Raw genomic sequence first — 17064 nt, forward strand, 5'->3', positions numbered from 1 at the left:
TTCGAAGTGAATCTCACTCCGAGGGGCTCAATAAATAAACAGTCATCCGCTCTGCAGTCACTCCGAATTTACTCCGGATTTCATCCGCGTTCACTCCACGAATTTTTTACAGTGTATGTTGGTTGAGTAATAGTAGATCACAACTTTTAGTGGGCGACTATGGGTACACTTAACGAACTTATTTAAAAAATTAATAACAATTAATTATCGACATTATTCTTAAAATTAAAATTTTATTCTAATATTTAAAACCACAAAAAATACCCATAAAAAAAATGATTTTTCATGCCATTTACTACTTTATATTAAATGATTTAATTTCACTCCAATGAAAAGTGAGCGGGTAATAGGTTTTTTACTTTAAATATATAGAAAAATTACAGAAAAAGTATGACGTGCCAGCACAGTGTTGATAAAATTTGTAACCATAAGTAATTTTAACATTTAATTCAATTTAATTGGTTACTTCAATTCATTACACTGTTTAACGTTACGGTAAACAAATAAGACTGAGTAATATTCCACAACTTATAAAAAATCACGGTAAAAACAAAATTATAGACCTGATAATAGTTGGGGTAATTTAAACCAAAACCTTGTCGTGTATTAAATTTTTTACCCAATTGTTTTTAACATTATTCAACAATTAGCAATAAAAAAAATAAGTTGAACTTCACGATAATCGGTAAGAAAAAATATTAGCGTGTAAAGTCTTCACAGCTCAATAGTTCTTTTGTAACTATATTAGTTTGTGGCTGAGTTCCATCCGAGGTAAACTTTTTTCATTAACAATGCAAGTGATTCTATAAAAAATGACAACGATGATTAAGAATAGATCATTCATGCGCACAATCATCAGAGTTGTTTGACCATTTTTAAAAACAATCAATAAAATGCACACTGAGCGACAGTTCTTACTAAACTATTTGAAGATGAATATGAAAGATTCAGGTATAGATTTTTATTCAATAAATATCGAAAGATTTTGCATGTGAGTTTGTATCTAAACAAGTGATGAAACGTAAAATTATTATCAGGGTTTAAGTATGCTTGTCAATGGAGTGAAATAAGCTTACGTATCCTTGGAATATGGCCAAATTCAAAACCAAATTTTTGGAATAAAACTAAAGCATATTTCTATGTTATTTTTGTTCTCGCTACTTATTATCTTCCACAAAGTGCAACGATTGTAATTATTTTTGGTGACATTGATAGTATGGTAAATTTACTTTCGTACAATGTTTCCGGATTGGTTGCAATTGCTAAGTATATTGTTATTTACAAACATAGGAAAGGTTAGTTTGCTTCAAATAATTAACTGATATAAAACTTATTAATTAAATTTTTTACTGTTTAGTTTTGATGAAAATTTTTGAAGTAATGGCAAAAGACTGGGGAGCTCACAAATCTGCGTATGATTTAACCATAATGATGAATAACGCAAAAATTGGAAGATTATTGGCATTTATATCAATTTTATATGCTCCACTGATTGTGATTCTACATATTCTTGTCACAGTTGAATAATATTCGTTCAGTTTTTTAAGCTAAAATTGCACAGAGAGATTTTTTTGATCAAATTTACCCTACAATTTAGAGTAAACCTGGACCAAAAACAAAATAAATACGGAAAGAATAAAAACTAATTCCTTTTGGTTTATTTTTCAGTCTTTTTTATTCAGAAATTACCTGAAATAGGGGTTTTTTAACCTTATAATTGAACACTATCTAAAAACAGAAGAATAATTATTCATCCTGGCCCAGTTTTACTCACAATTAACGAGTAAAATTTGTTAGATAATTCTCCCAGTGTGATGTTATTTTAAAAAATTAATCTGCGTATTGTTTCAGACATTTCTTAAACCTGATAAATTACTTCTTTACGGTTCGATTCCAACAATAGCAAATAATCTAATGTGGCCAAGTTATTTTCCGTTTAATTCTTCGAGAAAATATATTTTTGAGCTTACGTGGTTATGTCAAATAACAGCCACCATGGGAGCATCGTTAATATATGGTACTTTTGACACTTTTATTGCAGTAATAATCCTACATCTTTGCAGCCAATTAGCTATTGTTCGGAATAGATTAAGAAATCTCAATGAAGATATAAATCAAGGTTTACTGTTTCATGATTCAATCAAGAAGAAACTTCGAGCTATTATTAAGCGACATGAGCAACTTATCAGGTGGAAAATTAATTAATTTTTTCTTCTTTTTATCAAAATGCTGTAATTAAATTTTGCGACAAATCAAAATGTTTCCACGACATTTGTGCATTATACGATTATCTGCGTGCGACAGCTAGACTTGCCGCACGCAAATTTACTTCTAGTCGCATCCAGGTAATCGTTTGACCCACAAAAATGTCGCGGCAACAGTTGAATCGGCAAAAAGCTACTTGGGGGACAAAACAGCGAACACTAAAATAGTACTCATATGATATATATCGTATTAATAATAAAAAAAGTATGTTCAATTCATGTGGTGTTGTCGATTACCCACACGAGCGAATACGCTCGTTGTACAGTATACTATTATAGAATCAACTCATACGAAATTTATCAACTGTTTTTTTTATTTAAAGTTTTAATATGCACTATGTATTTAAGCATGGCAGAAACTATCGAGAAAACGTTCAATGTGATTCTTCTTCCGCAATTGATATGCTATCCATTAATTTTTTGTTTCCAAGGATACGCCATGTTAACAGTAAGTGTTAATGGTTAATTTTATCTATAAATAAACATGCCGAATAATTTTAGAGTATGGCCAAAACTCAAGTCTCAAGTCTACAAATTTTATATTATCTTAGTTATGATACGTACACGCTGTACCATCTCTTCATTTTTTGTTGGATTGGTGAATACCTACAAAATGAGGTTGTTTTTTACTTACTACAATAGTTTTATTTGTTTAAGAAAATTAATTTTTCCACACAATTTAATAGAGTATATCTGTCGTCTATTCCTACTATGAAAGTCCATGGTACAATTTTTCATACACGGATGCACGTTCGCTTATGTTTATTGGCTACAGAGCTATGCGGCCACTTTACATATCAGCCGGAAAGTTTTCTCGTTTTTCGTTAAGTTTATTTGTATCGGTAAGGATACATAATAATGCATTTTGAATATTCTATTCGGTTGATTGATTAATTATTTTATCATAGATACTAAAAACATCTTTCGGATATCTATCGATGCTTCGAGCAGTTCAAAGCCGAACATTGTAATTTTTAAATTATACTTAAACGTTGTGTAAGTGATACAAATTTAATTAAAACTGACTGAGTTATATGTGGAATTTCTAATTTTATAAAATATGTGATTCTGAACAATATTTATGTTTATCAGTGCAATAAATGAGTCATTTATTCTAGATAAAATATTTCACCGATTAAAAAAAATTTCGCACAAAAATAAGAACAAAAATTTCACATAGTGATGAAAATTTTTTGATGACAACATTTATAATAAAATAATTATCTATTTATTTGGAATTTCGTTAAGAATTTTATGAAATTTTGGTATAAAACATTTATCCTCAACAAAAAATTTTTAAAAGATCCATACTCACGTTCTCTAATTTCGCAAAATAACGCTAATTGATCTTCGCATGCGTAACAAGAATTTTTTTGTCACTTTACATAAAACTTTTTACAGCAAATATATTTATTACTCATCATACACATTTATAAAGATTATTTTCAATTTCAATAAGTGAATAATAATTTATTTAACTATAAAGTTTATTGATGATCAATATACGAGTAAAGTTTTTTGCTCTTCGGCGGTTCGTTTACAACTGCCTGTTCGTAAGAGAGTTTACTCGAAGTAAACTTTTATCGTTTACAATGCATGTGATCCTATGAAAAATTACTGTGATTATTGAATAATAGATCGATCATGCGCATAACAAGAATAATGTAACCATCTCAGTAACGATCGATAAAACGACAGAATACAAGGTAGTCATTAGTAGACAACTTAAGAATAAATATGAAAACCTCAGGTATAGATTTAAATTCAGTGATTATACCTATCAAATTATGTCCTATGTATTGATAAAAATAATTTAAAATGTAAAACAAAGTTTTTTTTACTTTCTTATGGTTAAAATATTAATACTTTTAATTAAAAGTTCTGAAAAGTTATTCGGCAAAATTTTATTTAAAAAAAAAAAAAAAATGATATTAGAAAAAATATTAATTTTGTTTATTGACATTTTATTTGCTAATAATTTTTTTTTATCATTCATGCAATATAAGTGCTATCTTAGCGCACGCTCTTTTGTTTGCCAAATAGCTGTTTGCCCATTCAACTGTTCCCACGACATTTGTGTGCGTTAAACGATTATCTGCGTGCGACAAGTAAACTTGTCGCACTCAAATTTACTTCTTGTCGCATGCAGATTATTGTTTAACCCACAAATATGTCGCGGCAACAGTTGAATCAGCAAAAAGCTACTTGGAGAATAAAACAGCGAGCACTGAGATAGCACTTATATTGCATTAATGATAAAAAAAACTGTGTTCAATTCGTGCGGTGTTGTCGATTACCCACTCGAGCGAATGAGCGTACTCACTTCGTTCGTGAGCTCAACTTCGCTCTCGTGGGCAATCGACAACTTACCGCACTAGTTGTACAATATACTATTATAATATAAATTTTGTTACATGAATACTAATATTTTGAAACCCGTATTTTTTATATTTATATTTTTCAATAAAATGTAATGAAAAGTAAAAAAAAATGTATTGTAATTAGTAGGATTTAATTATGCATGTCAATGGAGTGAATTGTCGTTGCGTATTCTTGGAATATGGCCACTTTATAAATTTACATTATTAAAAAAATTGCGAGTATATTTTAACATTATTTTTGTTCTCGCCGTGTTTTATCTTCCACACACTGGAACAATTATTATTATTTGGGGTGATATTGATAGTATGGTTAATTTACTCTCATACAATGTTTCTGCAATTGTTGCTATTGGCAAATATATTGTTCTATACAATCAAAGATATGGTAAGTTATTTAATAATTATTTATTTGCCGCATGGATCTCTAATTAATAAGGTAAAAATTTCTCCGTAAACAATGAAGTAATTGTCTAGAATCGTGGGTAGTCACATTTCTTAAAGCTAAAAATGCAAATGTGATTCTAAACTTTCACCAAACTTGTATCGAAGGTTTAAATCCCTGCCCTGTTTATAGGGAAGAAAGTCGTTCTTTTCTCTCATGAGTAAACTTACACTAAGAGAAAAAATAACTTTTAGAAATATTGTAGCTTCTTATAAGAAATTATGCTATTGAAAATTTTCAATAATACATTTTTAGTGCAAAAATTTGATGACTTCATTAAATAGTATATTACATACCTAAGTCAGTAAAATAAGAAAAGTCTCAGATCACATGTAATCGTTGGCCGAGGTTGACAAACATGTGATCCGAGGTTTTTTTATTTACTAGCCTAGGTATATAATATACTATTTTTTTCTATGTATAATAAAAATTAACGCATGCGCCCTTCTTTCCACAAAGAGAGGCAAAAACTCAAACTTTCAGGTGCGAGTCTGGTGAAAAATCGCATACCTACCACGGAAGAAGGTAGGACATCTCAATCCACGTGTTTGCCACACTCACCTTCGGCTCGGGTAAGCAATAACACACGCGGTTTGAAATGCCCTACTTTCCCCTTTTGGTGTGCAATATACTATTATCAGAAATGAAATTTAAATCATCAAAAAACTTGTTTTCCACTAGTATATAAATAATTATACCTGAAAAAAAGAAATTTGTCAAGGAAAATTTCAACGACCAGTTAATTACCTTATGGCCTTTGAATTTTTAATAAATTATAATCTATATAAATTTTTTATATAATTAGTTTTGGCATCAATTATTGAAATAATGGCAGAAGATTGGAGTACTGTTAAATCGCAATACAATAAAAAAATAATGATGAATGAAGCTAAAATTGGCCGAATCCTGGCATTTATATCAATTTTGTATGCTCCATTAATTGTATTCTTACACATTCTAGTGACGGTTATTAATATTTCCTAATAAAAAATATTTTTAATTTTAACAGCAATTAAAACCCTTTAATGATTTATAGACTTATTTGAAACCCGAGAAATTATTTCTTTACGGATCAACTCCAACAATAGCAAGTAATCTAATGTGGCCGAGTTATTTTCCATTCAATACTTCAAGAAATTATATTTTTGAAATAACTTGGATATGTCAAATAACAGCAACAATGTTTACGTCACTTGTATATGGAACTTTTGACACTTTTATGACAGTACTTGTTTTGCACCTCTGCAGCCAATTAGCTATCGTTCGTAACCAATTGAAAAATCTCTACAATGTAAATAAACACCCAGCTGTTGATAAATTGGTTGCAGAAAAACTTCGGGATATCGTAAAACGACACGAATATCTTATCAAGTGAAAACTAAATTCTGTTTATTTTTTATTAGTACCTTTAATTTTTTAATGTTATTCACGTTCTTATTTAATTTTAGTTTAGCAGAAACTATCGAGAAAACTTTCACTTTAATACTTCTTCCGCAATTGATATGCTATCCACTTATCTTTTGCTTTCAAGGATACGCCATGTTAACGGTAAGTGTTGATTTTTATTTTTATCCATAAATAAATATGTCTAATAATTTTAGAGTATGGCCAAAACTCAAGTCTCGAGTCTACAAATTTTATATTATCTTAGTTATGATACCTACACGCTGTACCATCTCTTCATTTTTTGTTGGATTGGAGAGCATCTCTACAATGAGGTTTTTTTTTTTTTTATTAACTTGCCTGAGTCAAAATCTAAGACATACTTTGAACCTAAATGAGCATTGAAAACCTGCATTAGACTTTTTAGGGCATAATCAACATAAAAGCTTGAAATGGACCTACATAAACTTACAAAGGCTTGAACTATACCTTTTTAGACTTATGGAGGCATGAACTAAACCTAGCCATAAATCGTGAAATGAACGTAACTAGACTTAACAGAAGGAAGAACTTGCAAGGAATACTACAAAAAGGTAAAATTGTAAAATTAGTGGACTACTGGCGAATTGATGCAAGTGATCCAGTTATCTTTCTATAGGCTAATGACACCCAAGGGTGGATTGGGTCCTACAGATCTGAAACTAACAGAGGGTCGATTTAAAAAATTCTGTGGCTAGTAAAAAATTGCTGCAACTGTTCCAGCGATTTTATCAGTAGATTAATGACACCTAGGAGTGGAATAGGATCTGGAAGCAACATGGGACCAACAGAGTCGATTTAAAAAATTCTGAGTTCGTTCGTATCACGATATATATATATATATATATATCTTAGTAGGTCTAATTCATGCCTTTATAAGTCTAAGTTATTATGTCTTAAAAAGTCTAATGTAGGTTTTCAATGCTCATTTGGGTTCAAAGTGTGCCTTAGATTTCAACTCGAAGATCCAATTATGAACATTTTTATCATTAATTTGATTAATGATTTACGAAAAATTTTCAGAGCACAAAAATCGGATATGCATATTATGAAAGTTTGTGGTACAATCACTCATTTACTCATGCGTATTCGCTTATGATTATTGGATACCGCGCTTTACGGCCACTTCACATAACAGCCGGAAAATTTGCTCGATTCTCACTAGGTTTATTCGTTTCTGTTAGTTTTTTTAAATAGGTTTCATTAATTAATAATTTATTTTACAACTTACAATTTGATATTTACGACAGATAATAAAAACATCAATGGGGTATTTAAATTTACTAAGAGCTGTTCAAAGTCATGGATATTAATTATGTTTTTCATAAAAAATAATCAATAAAAAAATGGTATTGTTATTGTAATATATGTATTATATGTTTAATATAATTAAATTAAATAATTATTTTTTTTTGAAAATTTTATATGCATTTGATATTTACCTACAAAATTTAGATATTTTCGTCACCATCAATCAACAAATGTATAACTTTGTGAAAACGTTATTTTTTATACACGCCCGGGTTAACAAAATAACTCCAATTTGATTTTTTTTTTACTTAAATGGATACTAAGTAGGTCAAGTTGGCCAAAAGCAAGTCAAAATCAAACGTGTTTTTCATTAATTTTTGGCTAACTTGACCTAGGGTAAAAGTACCATTTGTGTCCACTGCTTCATTTTTGGGCATTTAATACTTAATTTTAATTAACGAAAAAATATAAAATAAAATTTCCATTTTAAGTGGGATGAAAGATTTTTAGAACACATTTTAAAAATTACTTATGTCATTGCGTCTTTGACAAATAATTTTATTTAAATTTTTCAAGTGTCCAAAAGTAGCTCTATAGTGGCCAAAAACGGTACCTCTACCCTACTTAGTATCCATTTAAGTCGAAAAAAGTCAAATTTGACTTGGTTTTGGCTTAGTTGATTTAAATTTAAGTAAAAAAAAAGTCAAATTTAAGTTATTTTCCTGACCCGGTACTAAGGTAAGAGACCCAGTACCCAATCAGGGAACTAGTACCCAATCACTCTATGTATTTGTATATCTATATTTAGTAAATATAGACATACAAATACATGAAGTGATCGGGTACTAGGTCTTTTGCCTTACATCATATATGAGATATACAAAAAGTTTTTGTTTTTTACGGGTAAAATTTACAACTTCATAAACATACAAACAGTAGTTAAACTAAAGCGAATTATATAAACTTCAAAAATTAAACTTTAAACTATTAAACTTTTTTTTCACTAATCAAAACAATCTTTTTTTTTTTAAACTTGACTTAACAAAATATATATTACAAAGAAATTTATGTCAGCTGAAGATAAAACCGTTTAAAAAATTTTTTAAGAACCAAGTTTTATTATAAAAGTATATAATAGCAAAAAGAAGTTTTCCTTTATACCTTGAATGTATTGTATATCATAAACGATACTTGGATGTTTGAGAACTTAGAGCATGAGAACAACTGCAGTAGTTTGTAATGGAGTTTAATCTGAGGTAAACTTTTTTCAAAGTCTGTTTATAGATCTCATGAAAAAAAGATTTAAATACTATATAATTAACATGTCATGCGCGTAAAGGTAAGAATATTTAATGATCTGTAAAAAAAATCGATAAGGCAAAATATGATTCATTTTACTTCCGAATTTCCTAGTATTAATTTCAATGCAAGAACATTCAGGTATTTAATTAGTTAAATACTATTGTAGTGTATAAAGAAAAAAAGTGTAACTAAATTGTGTAAATATAACAATGTATAGAATTTCATTACGAATGTGGTGTAAACAAATTTATACTGGGCCTAATTGGAGTTTGGCCAGAGTCAAATCAAAAATTTATAAAAAGACATCGCACATTGGTAGACGCAATTGTACTTTTTATAACACTATGGATTCCACGCGCAGCTGCTTTTATTTTACTTTGGGGTGAAATTGATGCTTTAGCACAAGCGGGTGCCACAAATGTACCGATAGCATTGTCTGTCGTTAAATTACTGATTCTTTACCGACGAAAAAATGGTACTAATATTTTTTCTTCAATGTTTTCAAATAAATAATTTAGTTTGAAATTCTCTTGCAATACAGTAACATTTTTAAGAAACAGTGATTAACGATATTATTTCATAATTACTTTAATTTTCTAATAAATTTTAATAGATTTTACGAGAATTTTGGATGAAATGAAAGCAGATTGGAAGAAACCAATGACAAAAGAAGAATATAATGCAGTAATGAAAATGGCTACACTAGGAAGAAGAATTAGTATTCTTTCAACTTTTCTTACGTTAAATGCTATCTGGCTTGGCGCTATTGTCCAGGTTCGTTAAAATTGAAGAAAAAAAAAAAATATTTGATACTAGTATTAATAATCCAGCAAAGGTATTATTTGAATATATAAACTATAATGAAATTTAGACTGTAAAAAATGAGAAGTAAATATGGATTTTATTTGAATCTAAATTTAATTCTTCGATCGAAGTTCTGGAGTCAAAAAAAAAAGTCACTTCGCATACGGAGTAAATTGCAAATTTTTTTTTTTTTCAGAAATGATGAAAATTTTATTTTAATCCGCATTGACTCCCATCCGAAGTTTTAATGTTAAAAAAATTCCCCTTTGGAATGAACTTTGTTCTGAAGAGATTAAATGAATAAAAAATTATCTGCTTTCCGCATTCACTCTGCATTTAATCCGCGTTTACTACGCAAATTTTTTTAATTTTTGAAATTTTCACTCGAACAAATTACGATCGAATTAAATCAATTTCTATTTGAATGTTAACTAATAGTCTCATAAATTAAAAGAATAAAGTAAATATTAGCCACTCTAATATACGTAATAATTTTAGATATTTTATAATGTCGAGACGACAATTGTCGAAAACCCAGACCCACGTTTGACATTAAATTTATTTTGGGTTGTTTATTTACCTTATGATACATCAAAAACTACAAATTATGTCTTAACTTGGCTTGTTCATTTTTATACTTCCATTATGAGTGCAGTAGTATATGGAAGTTTTGATGGTTTTATTGTTGTACTTGTTATCCATCTTTGCGGACAATTAGATTTATTAAAAATTTGGGCCCGAAAGTTAGCCGATCAACCTGACTTAAAAAATTTTCGCCGTAAAATTAAATTTATTGTAAATAGACACGAACAATTAAATGAGTAAGCATCAAAATTAACAAAAAAAAATTTTTTTATTAATTAACAATTATTCAAAGATATTTTTTATTGTTATAGAATAGCTGACACACTTGAAAGTTCATGTAACTTTGTATTTTTACCTCAACTAATGAGCTGTGCGTTAACATTTTGTTTTCAAGGATTCGCTATTGCAACGGTAGAGACAAAAAAATTTGAATTTATTTATTTGCTAATACCAACCCAACTAGAATTTTTCATAAGGGTCTGACAAGGTCCTTATCGGGTTAACCTTATTCCAAATAAGGTCCCGATCAGGGTATCCTGACGAGGATCCTGATATGGATGTAACGCTTAAGACCCATGAGGTCCTTATCGGGATTGCCTTATCAGGACCTTACCAGGATATCCTCATCACGTCCTTACCAGGATATCCTCATCACGTCCTTATCAGGATTGCCTTATCAGGTCCTTACCAGGATATCCTCATCAAATCCTTATCAGGATTGCCTTATTAGTAATTATTTTTAAAAAAATATTAAATTGCAAAAAAAAAATAAGAGAATTTTAATTCGATCGAGAATGTTATCTATCGTATTGAGAGCATTAATTAAAGGAAGTAAACATATTTTTTATTGATGAAAAAATCCCGATAACTGCTGGGCTCGAACCTGCGTCCTTTCGATTCAAAGTCCTCGATGCTATCTACTGGGCTAACATACACAAGTGATCTTGAAAGTGTAAATATAATATTCATTATGATGTCAAAGAATAACTGATGAAAAAGTAAAAAATCTGTGCTACAATGATTGACGTGATTTTTATATAATATTCTTTTGTACTTTTTTTAATTTTTAGCCTGTAAATGAAATATTTAAAGAGATGGGATAACTTTTTTTTTAATAAGGATATCCTGATGAGGTCCTGACAAGGAACTTGTCAGGTTTGCCCTAATAAGGCAAACCTTATATTAACCCGATAAGGTCCTTATGGTACTTCAGGCAAATCAGGAAGAAATTCTAGTCGGGATAATAGTTAACGTATAATAATATTGTAATTTTTCTTTTTTTATGTAGAAAATGTTTACAGGACAATTTAATCCGTTGCAAATTGCATTTGCATTATTTTATACCGGAGTTATGGTAACTCATCTTTTTTTTTGTTGTTTGGCAGGTGAACTTTTATTATCAAAGGTGCGTTCATATATTCATGCTATGTATTTATGTTTAAATATGTAATGCATAAAAATTAATACTTATTAAGATAATGATTACAGAGTCAAGATCTTGGTTATGCAACATATGAAAGTAAATGGTATAATTTGCCACCAAAAGCTGCTCGATCACTCATAATGATTTTTCGAAAGAGTACTAAGCCATTTATTTTGACTGCTGGTAAATTTATGCCACTGACATATAATTTATTTCTTACAGTAAGCTGTAGATTTATATAAAACCATAATAACACTTTAATTTAAACTAGATATTATCAGTTTATTTGTTCTACTCTAGGTACTTAAAACGTCAATGAGCTATTTGTCAGTGATGTTTGCTATGTCATCAGATTAATTAATAAATTTTTATTGATAAACCTTTGTAATAAAAAAAGTAAAAGTATGAACAACTGTTAGCATTTGGGCTTTTCGGGCATTGTATTTATTTGTGCTCATCAAAAGACAGATGATTTAATTGAATGACTTCGGACTTTTGAAATGCAATCGCACTTATTCATTAAATTGTTACAGTAACTTTTTCAAATTACATCACTCGTAAACTACACGACCAATCGACTTCAAAATTTATTCAGAACTAAGTCTTGATGAGCCCTTTCGATTGCCGCCAAGCACATCCAAATCAGGTGATTCGTTCCAAAGATATCGTAGAATAAATGCACCAATTGTTGACCGGACACCAGTTAGTTGACCGATGTGTATAAAAGTTAAGTATATAAACCGGTCAAAAATAACTAGGGTACACTTAAAAGGTGAGTGCTTTTTATTATGAATTTAATGACATTAATTGATTAAATATATAATATTTTTGTGTTATTACGTTAGTTGAAGATCAGATATCAACTTTTATGAATGGTTGAAGTAAAATTATGAGTTTAATATTATTTCCAGACCGGTCAATTATAGGATCTGTCAGAGATCGTTTACTCAGTAAAAAATTCATTTGGTCATCTATTGGAACTTCTGATTTTATCAAGATCCAATAAATATTTATAATTAAGAGTCCTAACCTCTAAAGTAGATCTGTCAAGTACTCAAAGTACTTTAATCATTCGATGTTGTAGTTAATCTAAATATAATTAATTTCAAAAGTATATTCGTATTTTAAATAGTATTTGAAATTTTGTTTTTATTCTTTTTTATTTTATTTTTTTTTTTTGTTAGTTAATTTAGTTTCTTTCAATTTTTCAGTAAGTCACCATATATTTTCCTTATTAAATTTTATCTACTTTATTTCAGAAATCTGAACTATTTGCATCAGAAAATAATATTAAGATGACTGAATCAAAAAGCAAGAAAAAAAATAAGCATTAAATAAAAAATAGTCACCTGAAGATTTAAATGCCGCGATCACCAATTATAATAATAATTATTATTATTAGTATTGTTATTATTATTATTATTATTATTATTATTATTATTATTATTTGTTTATGAAAAAAGTGATATTTAAGATATAAAAAGTCTATCTAAATTATAAGTCAATGCTTCAAAAGTACTAAATAAAGTCAATTACATACATATAGTTTGAGCAAAAAAAAATTTATTTCAAAGGTCAATTAATTGGAGAACAGTCGGTCATTTATTGGGTTCCCCCGGTCAATAATTGGTGATTTTGATAAATTAACATTTAAACAATGATATTAATATATTTTCGATAATTTTTATTAAAAATAGAATGAGATTATCAATAATCAAGTATTTAACTATAATAAAATCCATTATTAATTTCAGCTAATAGCTTAATACTTATTTTATAGCTTATTTAAAAAAAAAAAAAAAACCTTAATCGGTCAATGATTAGTGCATTTACCCTACCACGAAAATTAGTTTGCAAACGAACACACACACACGGGTGGACGTCCGTCCACCCGGAAATAGTCAGAATAGCTTTCTAGGACCTCAAAACGTCGAGATCTGATGAAAACTCGATTTTCGAAAATGGAACCGAAACTAATAACGTTCCTTTTTTTTTAAAATTTTAAGTTTTCGTAGCGGACAAATAAATACTATTTTCAAACTTCAAAGTTCAAAGTAATTGATTTTTTTAAGAAAAAAAAAAATGCTACTTTAAAAAGTATTCTGTTAAAAAAAAAAGATATGACCCGAAGTTTTACTTACAAGATGTTTTCTATGCATAGTAGTTGAGAATCGACTACTTTTACTCAAGTAAGTTTTTACCAGAGGTAAGTTTTCCTTAAATAATTCATAGAAGTACTTATGAATAAAAAAAAAACTCAGAATAATTGATCACCAATTGACCATGCGCGTCATGCGAAAAAACTGAACACGAGTGTTCGTAAATTAGTCAATAATATGTTAGTGAAGAGATAGCTATGAAATTTGACATCAAGAAAATGGAAAATCCAGGTATCTTTCGTTTACGAAAGTAATAAAAACTTTTTTTATATCTGCAAAGTAGGAAAAATATATAAAAATCGCTTAATTACTATTAGGATTTGAGTATGCTATTAAATGGAGTAAAATAAGTTTGACTCTTCTCGGAATTTGGCCAAACATTAATTACAGTATATCACAAAAAATTAATGTGGGCTTTGATGTTATATTTTTTATAACCACAACTTATTTACCAAATCTTGGGGCTATAATTCTTATGTGGGGTGACATTGATAGTATGGTTCATTTACTTTCTTATAATATGGCAACAGCTGTTTCGATAATGAAATATATTGTTTTTTACAAAAAAAGAAATGGTAAGTAATTCGTTAGAAATTAATATCGTCTACAAAATTAGCAATCCAAAGTAGAAAATATAAATATGTGAAAATTATGACAGAGTGAAATCAACGGACAGTTGATAGTTTTTATTTTTAAATTAATAAATTTTTAATATCAATAAAAAATAATTTGAAAAAATGCATAGAAAGGAATTTTTAAAATTTCTATGTGTACATTATTTTTGAATAATTTTCTATTTATATAGAATTTGATAATTTGAAGATTTAAAAATTTTCAGTTGTTCGATGATTTCTCTATCGTTGAAAATTATCTGTCACATATAATATACATGAAATATAAATAAGTCGACATATATACAAAATACCCGCACGAAAAAAATATATCCCGGCAAAATAGTATATATCAGGCTTATATCTTCAGCATTGTCGTATGTATGCTATTTTGCCGGCATATATTCCCGGATATATATTTTTTCGTATGGGTATATGTAAAAAGATGTTTTACATTTTAAGTTTTAGCGTCACTTATTGAATTTATGAAAGAAGATTGGATTAATGCAGAGTCTTCTGGAAATGTCAATAAAATGATGAGCAATGCTAAGATTGGCCGAACGTTAGCTTTCATCTCTATAGTGTATACTCCGATCACTATTTTTTTATACATTACTGTTGAGGTTTTAAATTTATATCATATATAATCATATGTTACTGTAATTTTACAACTTTAAAAATAATTTTAAACCAACTGAATAACGACAGATTCATTTAAAACCAGCGACAATGTTTTTATACGGACAAAATCCAAAAATTTTAACCAACATTGTTTGGCCAAGTTATTTGCCTTTCAATTTGTCAATATATACTCTCGAATTAATGAGAGTTTGTCAAGTTACTGGATTATTGGGTGCATCACTTGTTTATGGTACATTTGATACATTTTTGGCAGTGCTTATTCTCAACCTTTGCAGCCAATTGTCTATTGTTCGAAATCAATTACGTCATATCTGCTCTAATTCAAAAGATACGGCATTGACTAAATATGCATTTGAAAAAAAACTTCGGACAATTATTCAAAGACATGAGCATCTTATGAAGTAAGTAATAAATCTTTACGTTTTTATATTTATTGATAATATTTTATCTACTCATTTTTTATTGTAATTCAATACTTTTTATAAATTTATGTTTATATTGGGGTAAATTGGATTAAGAATTGGAGAAACGATAGAAGAAACTTTTAATTTAGTGTTACTTCCTCAATTGATGTGTTATACCTTGAATTTTTGTTTCCAAGGGTATTCTATGTTAATGGTAATCATTTTATCGGAAGTTAATACACTGTAAAGAATCGGAAATGATTACGGATTTTATTCAAATCCGAATTCACTCGGAGTTCCAGAGTTTTGCAAAAGATCACTCCGAATGCAGAGTAAATAGGGAGTTTATTTTTCCAGCAAAGTGGTTTCGGAGTGATTTGAATTTTATTTTACTCCGATTCAGAGTTTTAATGTTGGAATAAACTCCTCTTTGAAGTGAATTTCACTAAAATAAAAAAACAGTCACCCCCTCCGAATTTACTCCGGATTTAATCCGCTTTCACTCCGTAAATTTTTTTCAGTGCAATCATTAACTTTATAATTATATAATTCGGCAGCTCCATTAAATGTTGATCGTAGAAAATGGTGCTTACAAATTTTAGACATCAATTCTAATTGTAAAAATAATATTAATTTTTTTAGAGTATGGCTAAAATGAAAGTTTCATTTTTACAAATGGCATTTTTTATAAGTTACGATACTAATACATTGTATCACTTATTCATTTTCTGTTGGATGGGCGAATTACTTTACAATGAGGTTTTTTACTATTTGTTGGAAACAAAAAAAAATTTTTTTTGTTGCTAATTTTAAAATTAATCGAAATAATTATTATTTCTAGAGTATAAGCGTTGGTTACGCTTATTACCAAAGTTTGTGGTACAATTATTTAAATATAAACATTAAATTATTTATGTTTATTGGATATAGGTGTTCTCGACCACTTCGAATTTCAGCTGGAAAATTTGGTTATTTTTCATTTAATTTATTCGTGGCTGTGAGTAATTATCAATTGATACCAAAATATTAATTTGTTGATATTAATATTTTTTTTTACTAGGTAATTAAAACGTCTGTTGGATATTTATCGATGTTGAGAGCTGTACAGAGTCGAAAATAAGAATTTTCATTTATACTATTGTAAATGGTCTTATAAATATGATAATTAATAAGAAATAAATTACAAACTTCAATTTTAATTTTGTTTTTAAAGCCATTTTTTCAATAAATAATAATGCGTTACTCTTTCCAAAAAGACATAATTTTATAGGCCCTTTCGGCTTTAAGAAGCTCCATAAAACCAAAGAGGCGTATATTTTTTTTTTTCGTTGCCAATCTTTTGTAGACTTATTCAAAGCTTAAAATTGAAAAAAA

General features: G+C 28.6%; 3 protein-coding genes across 4 annotated transcripts; all 3 read left to right on the top strand.

Moving 5' to 3' along the window:
- Positions 1 to 721: 721 nt before the first annotated feature.
- LOC130670187 (odorant receptor 4-like) lies at positions 722 to 3527 on the top strand. The gene is made up of 9 exons (XM_057473438.1): positions 722 to 951; positions 1038 to 1295; positions 1358 to 1518; positions 1852 to 2189; positions 2613 to 2712; positions 2766 to 2882; positions 2951 to 3106; positions 3173 to 3260; positions 3383 to 3527. Exons 1-8 carry the CDS (start codon positions 894 to 896, stop codon positions 3233 to 3235), a joined length of 1251 nt encoding a protein of 416 aa, XP_057329421.1. The 5' UTR covers positions 722 to 893; the 3' UTR covers positions 3236 to 3260; positions 3383 to 3527.
- Positions 3528 to 3590: 63 nt separating this feature from the next.
- On the top strand, positions 3591 to 7865 carry LOC130670189 (odorant receptor 4-like). Of its 2 annotated transcripts, none has more exons than XM_057473441.1 (8): positions 3591 to 4014; positions 4770 to 5030; positions 5893 to 6053; positions 6124 to 6458; positions 6536 to 6635; positions 6689 to 6805; positions 7533 to 7688; positions 7760 to 7865. In XM_057473441.1, exons 1-8 carry the CDS (start codon positions 4002 to 4004, stop codon positions 7820 to 7822), a joined length of 1206 nt encoding a protein of 401 aa, XP_057329424.1. In that variant the 5' UTR covers positions 3591 to 4001; the 3' UTR covers positions 7823 to 7865. The 2 variants fall into 2 exon arrangements, with proteins under 2 accessions (XP_057329424.1, XP_057329425.1); XM_057473442.1 differs by having other exon boundaries at positions 3596 to 4014; positions 4951 to 5030.
- Positions 7866 to 8984: 1119 nt separating this feature from the next.
- LOC130670546 (uncharacterized) lies at positions 8985 to 16874 on the top strand. Its single transcript, XM_057473964.1, has 16 exons — positions 8985 to 9200; positions 9280 to 9537; positions 9676 to 9836; positions 10365 to 10687; positions 10763 to 10862; positions 11740 to 11856; positions 11940 to 12095; positions 12633 to 12646; positions 14218 to 14264; positions 14351 to 14608; positions 15107 to 15267; positions 15353 to 15687; positions 15805 to 15904; positions 16333 to 16449; positions 16532 to 16687; positions 16751 to 16874. Exons 1-16 carry the CDS (start codon positions 9185 to 9187, stop codon positions 16808 to 16810), a joined length of 2379 nt encoding a protein of 792 aa, XP_057329947.1. The 5' UTR covers positions 8985 to 9184; the 3' UTR covers positions 16811 to 16874.
- The last annotated feature ends 190 nt before the right edge of the window (positions 16875 to 17064 follow it).

The sequence above is a fragment of the Microplitis mediator genome, chromosome 6 (genome assembly GCF_029852145.1).
Source record: "Microplitis mediator isolate UGA2020A chromosome 6, iyMicMedi2.1, whole genome shotgun sequence".
In the NCBI taxonomy this organism is placed as follows: Eukaryota; Metazoa; Arthropoda; class Insecta; order Hymenoptera; family Braconidae; genus Microplitis; species Microplitis mediator.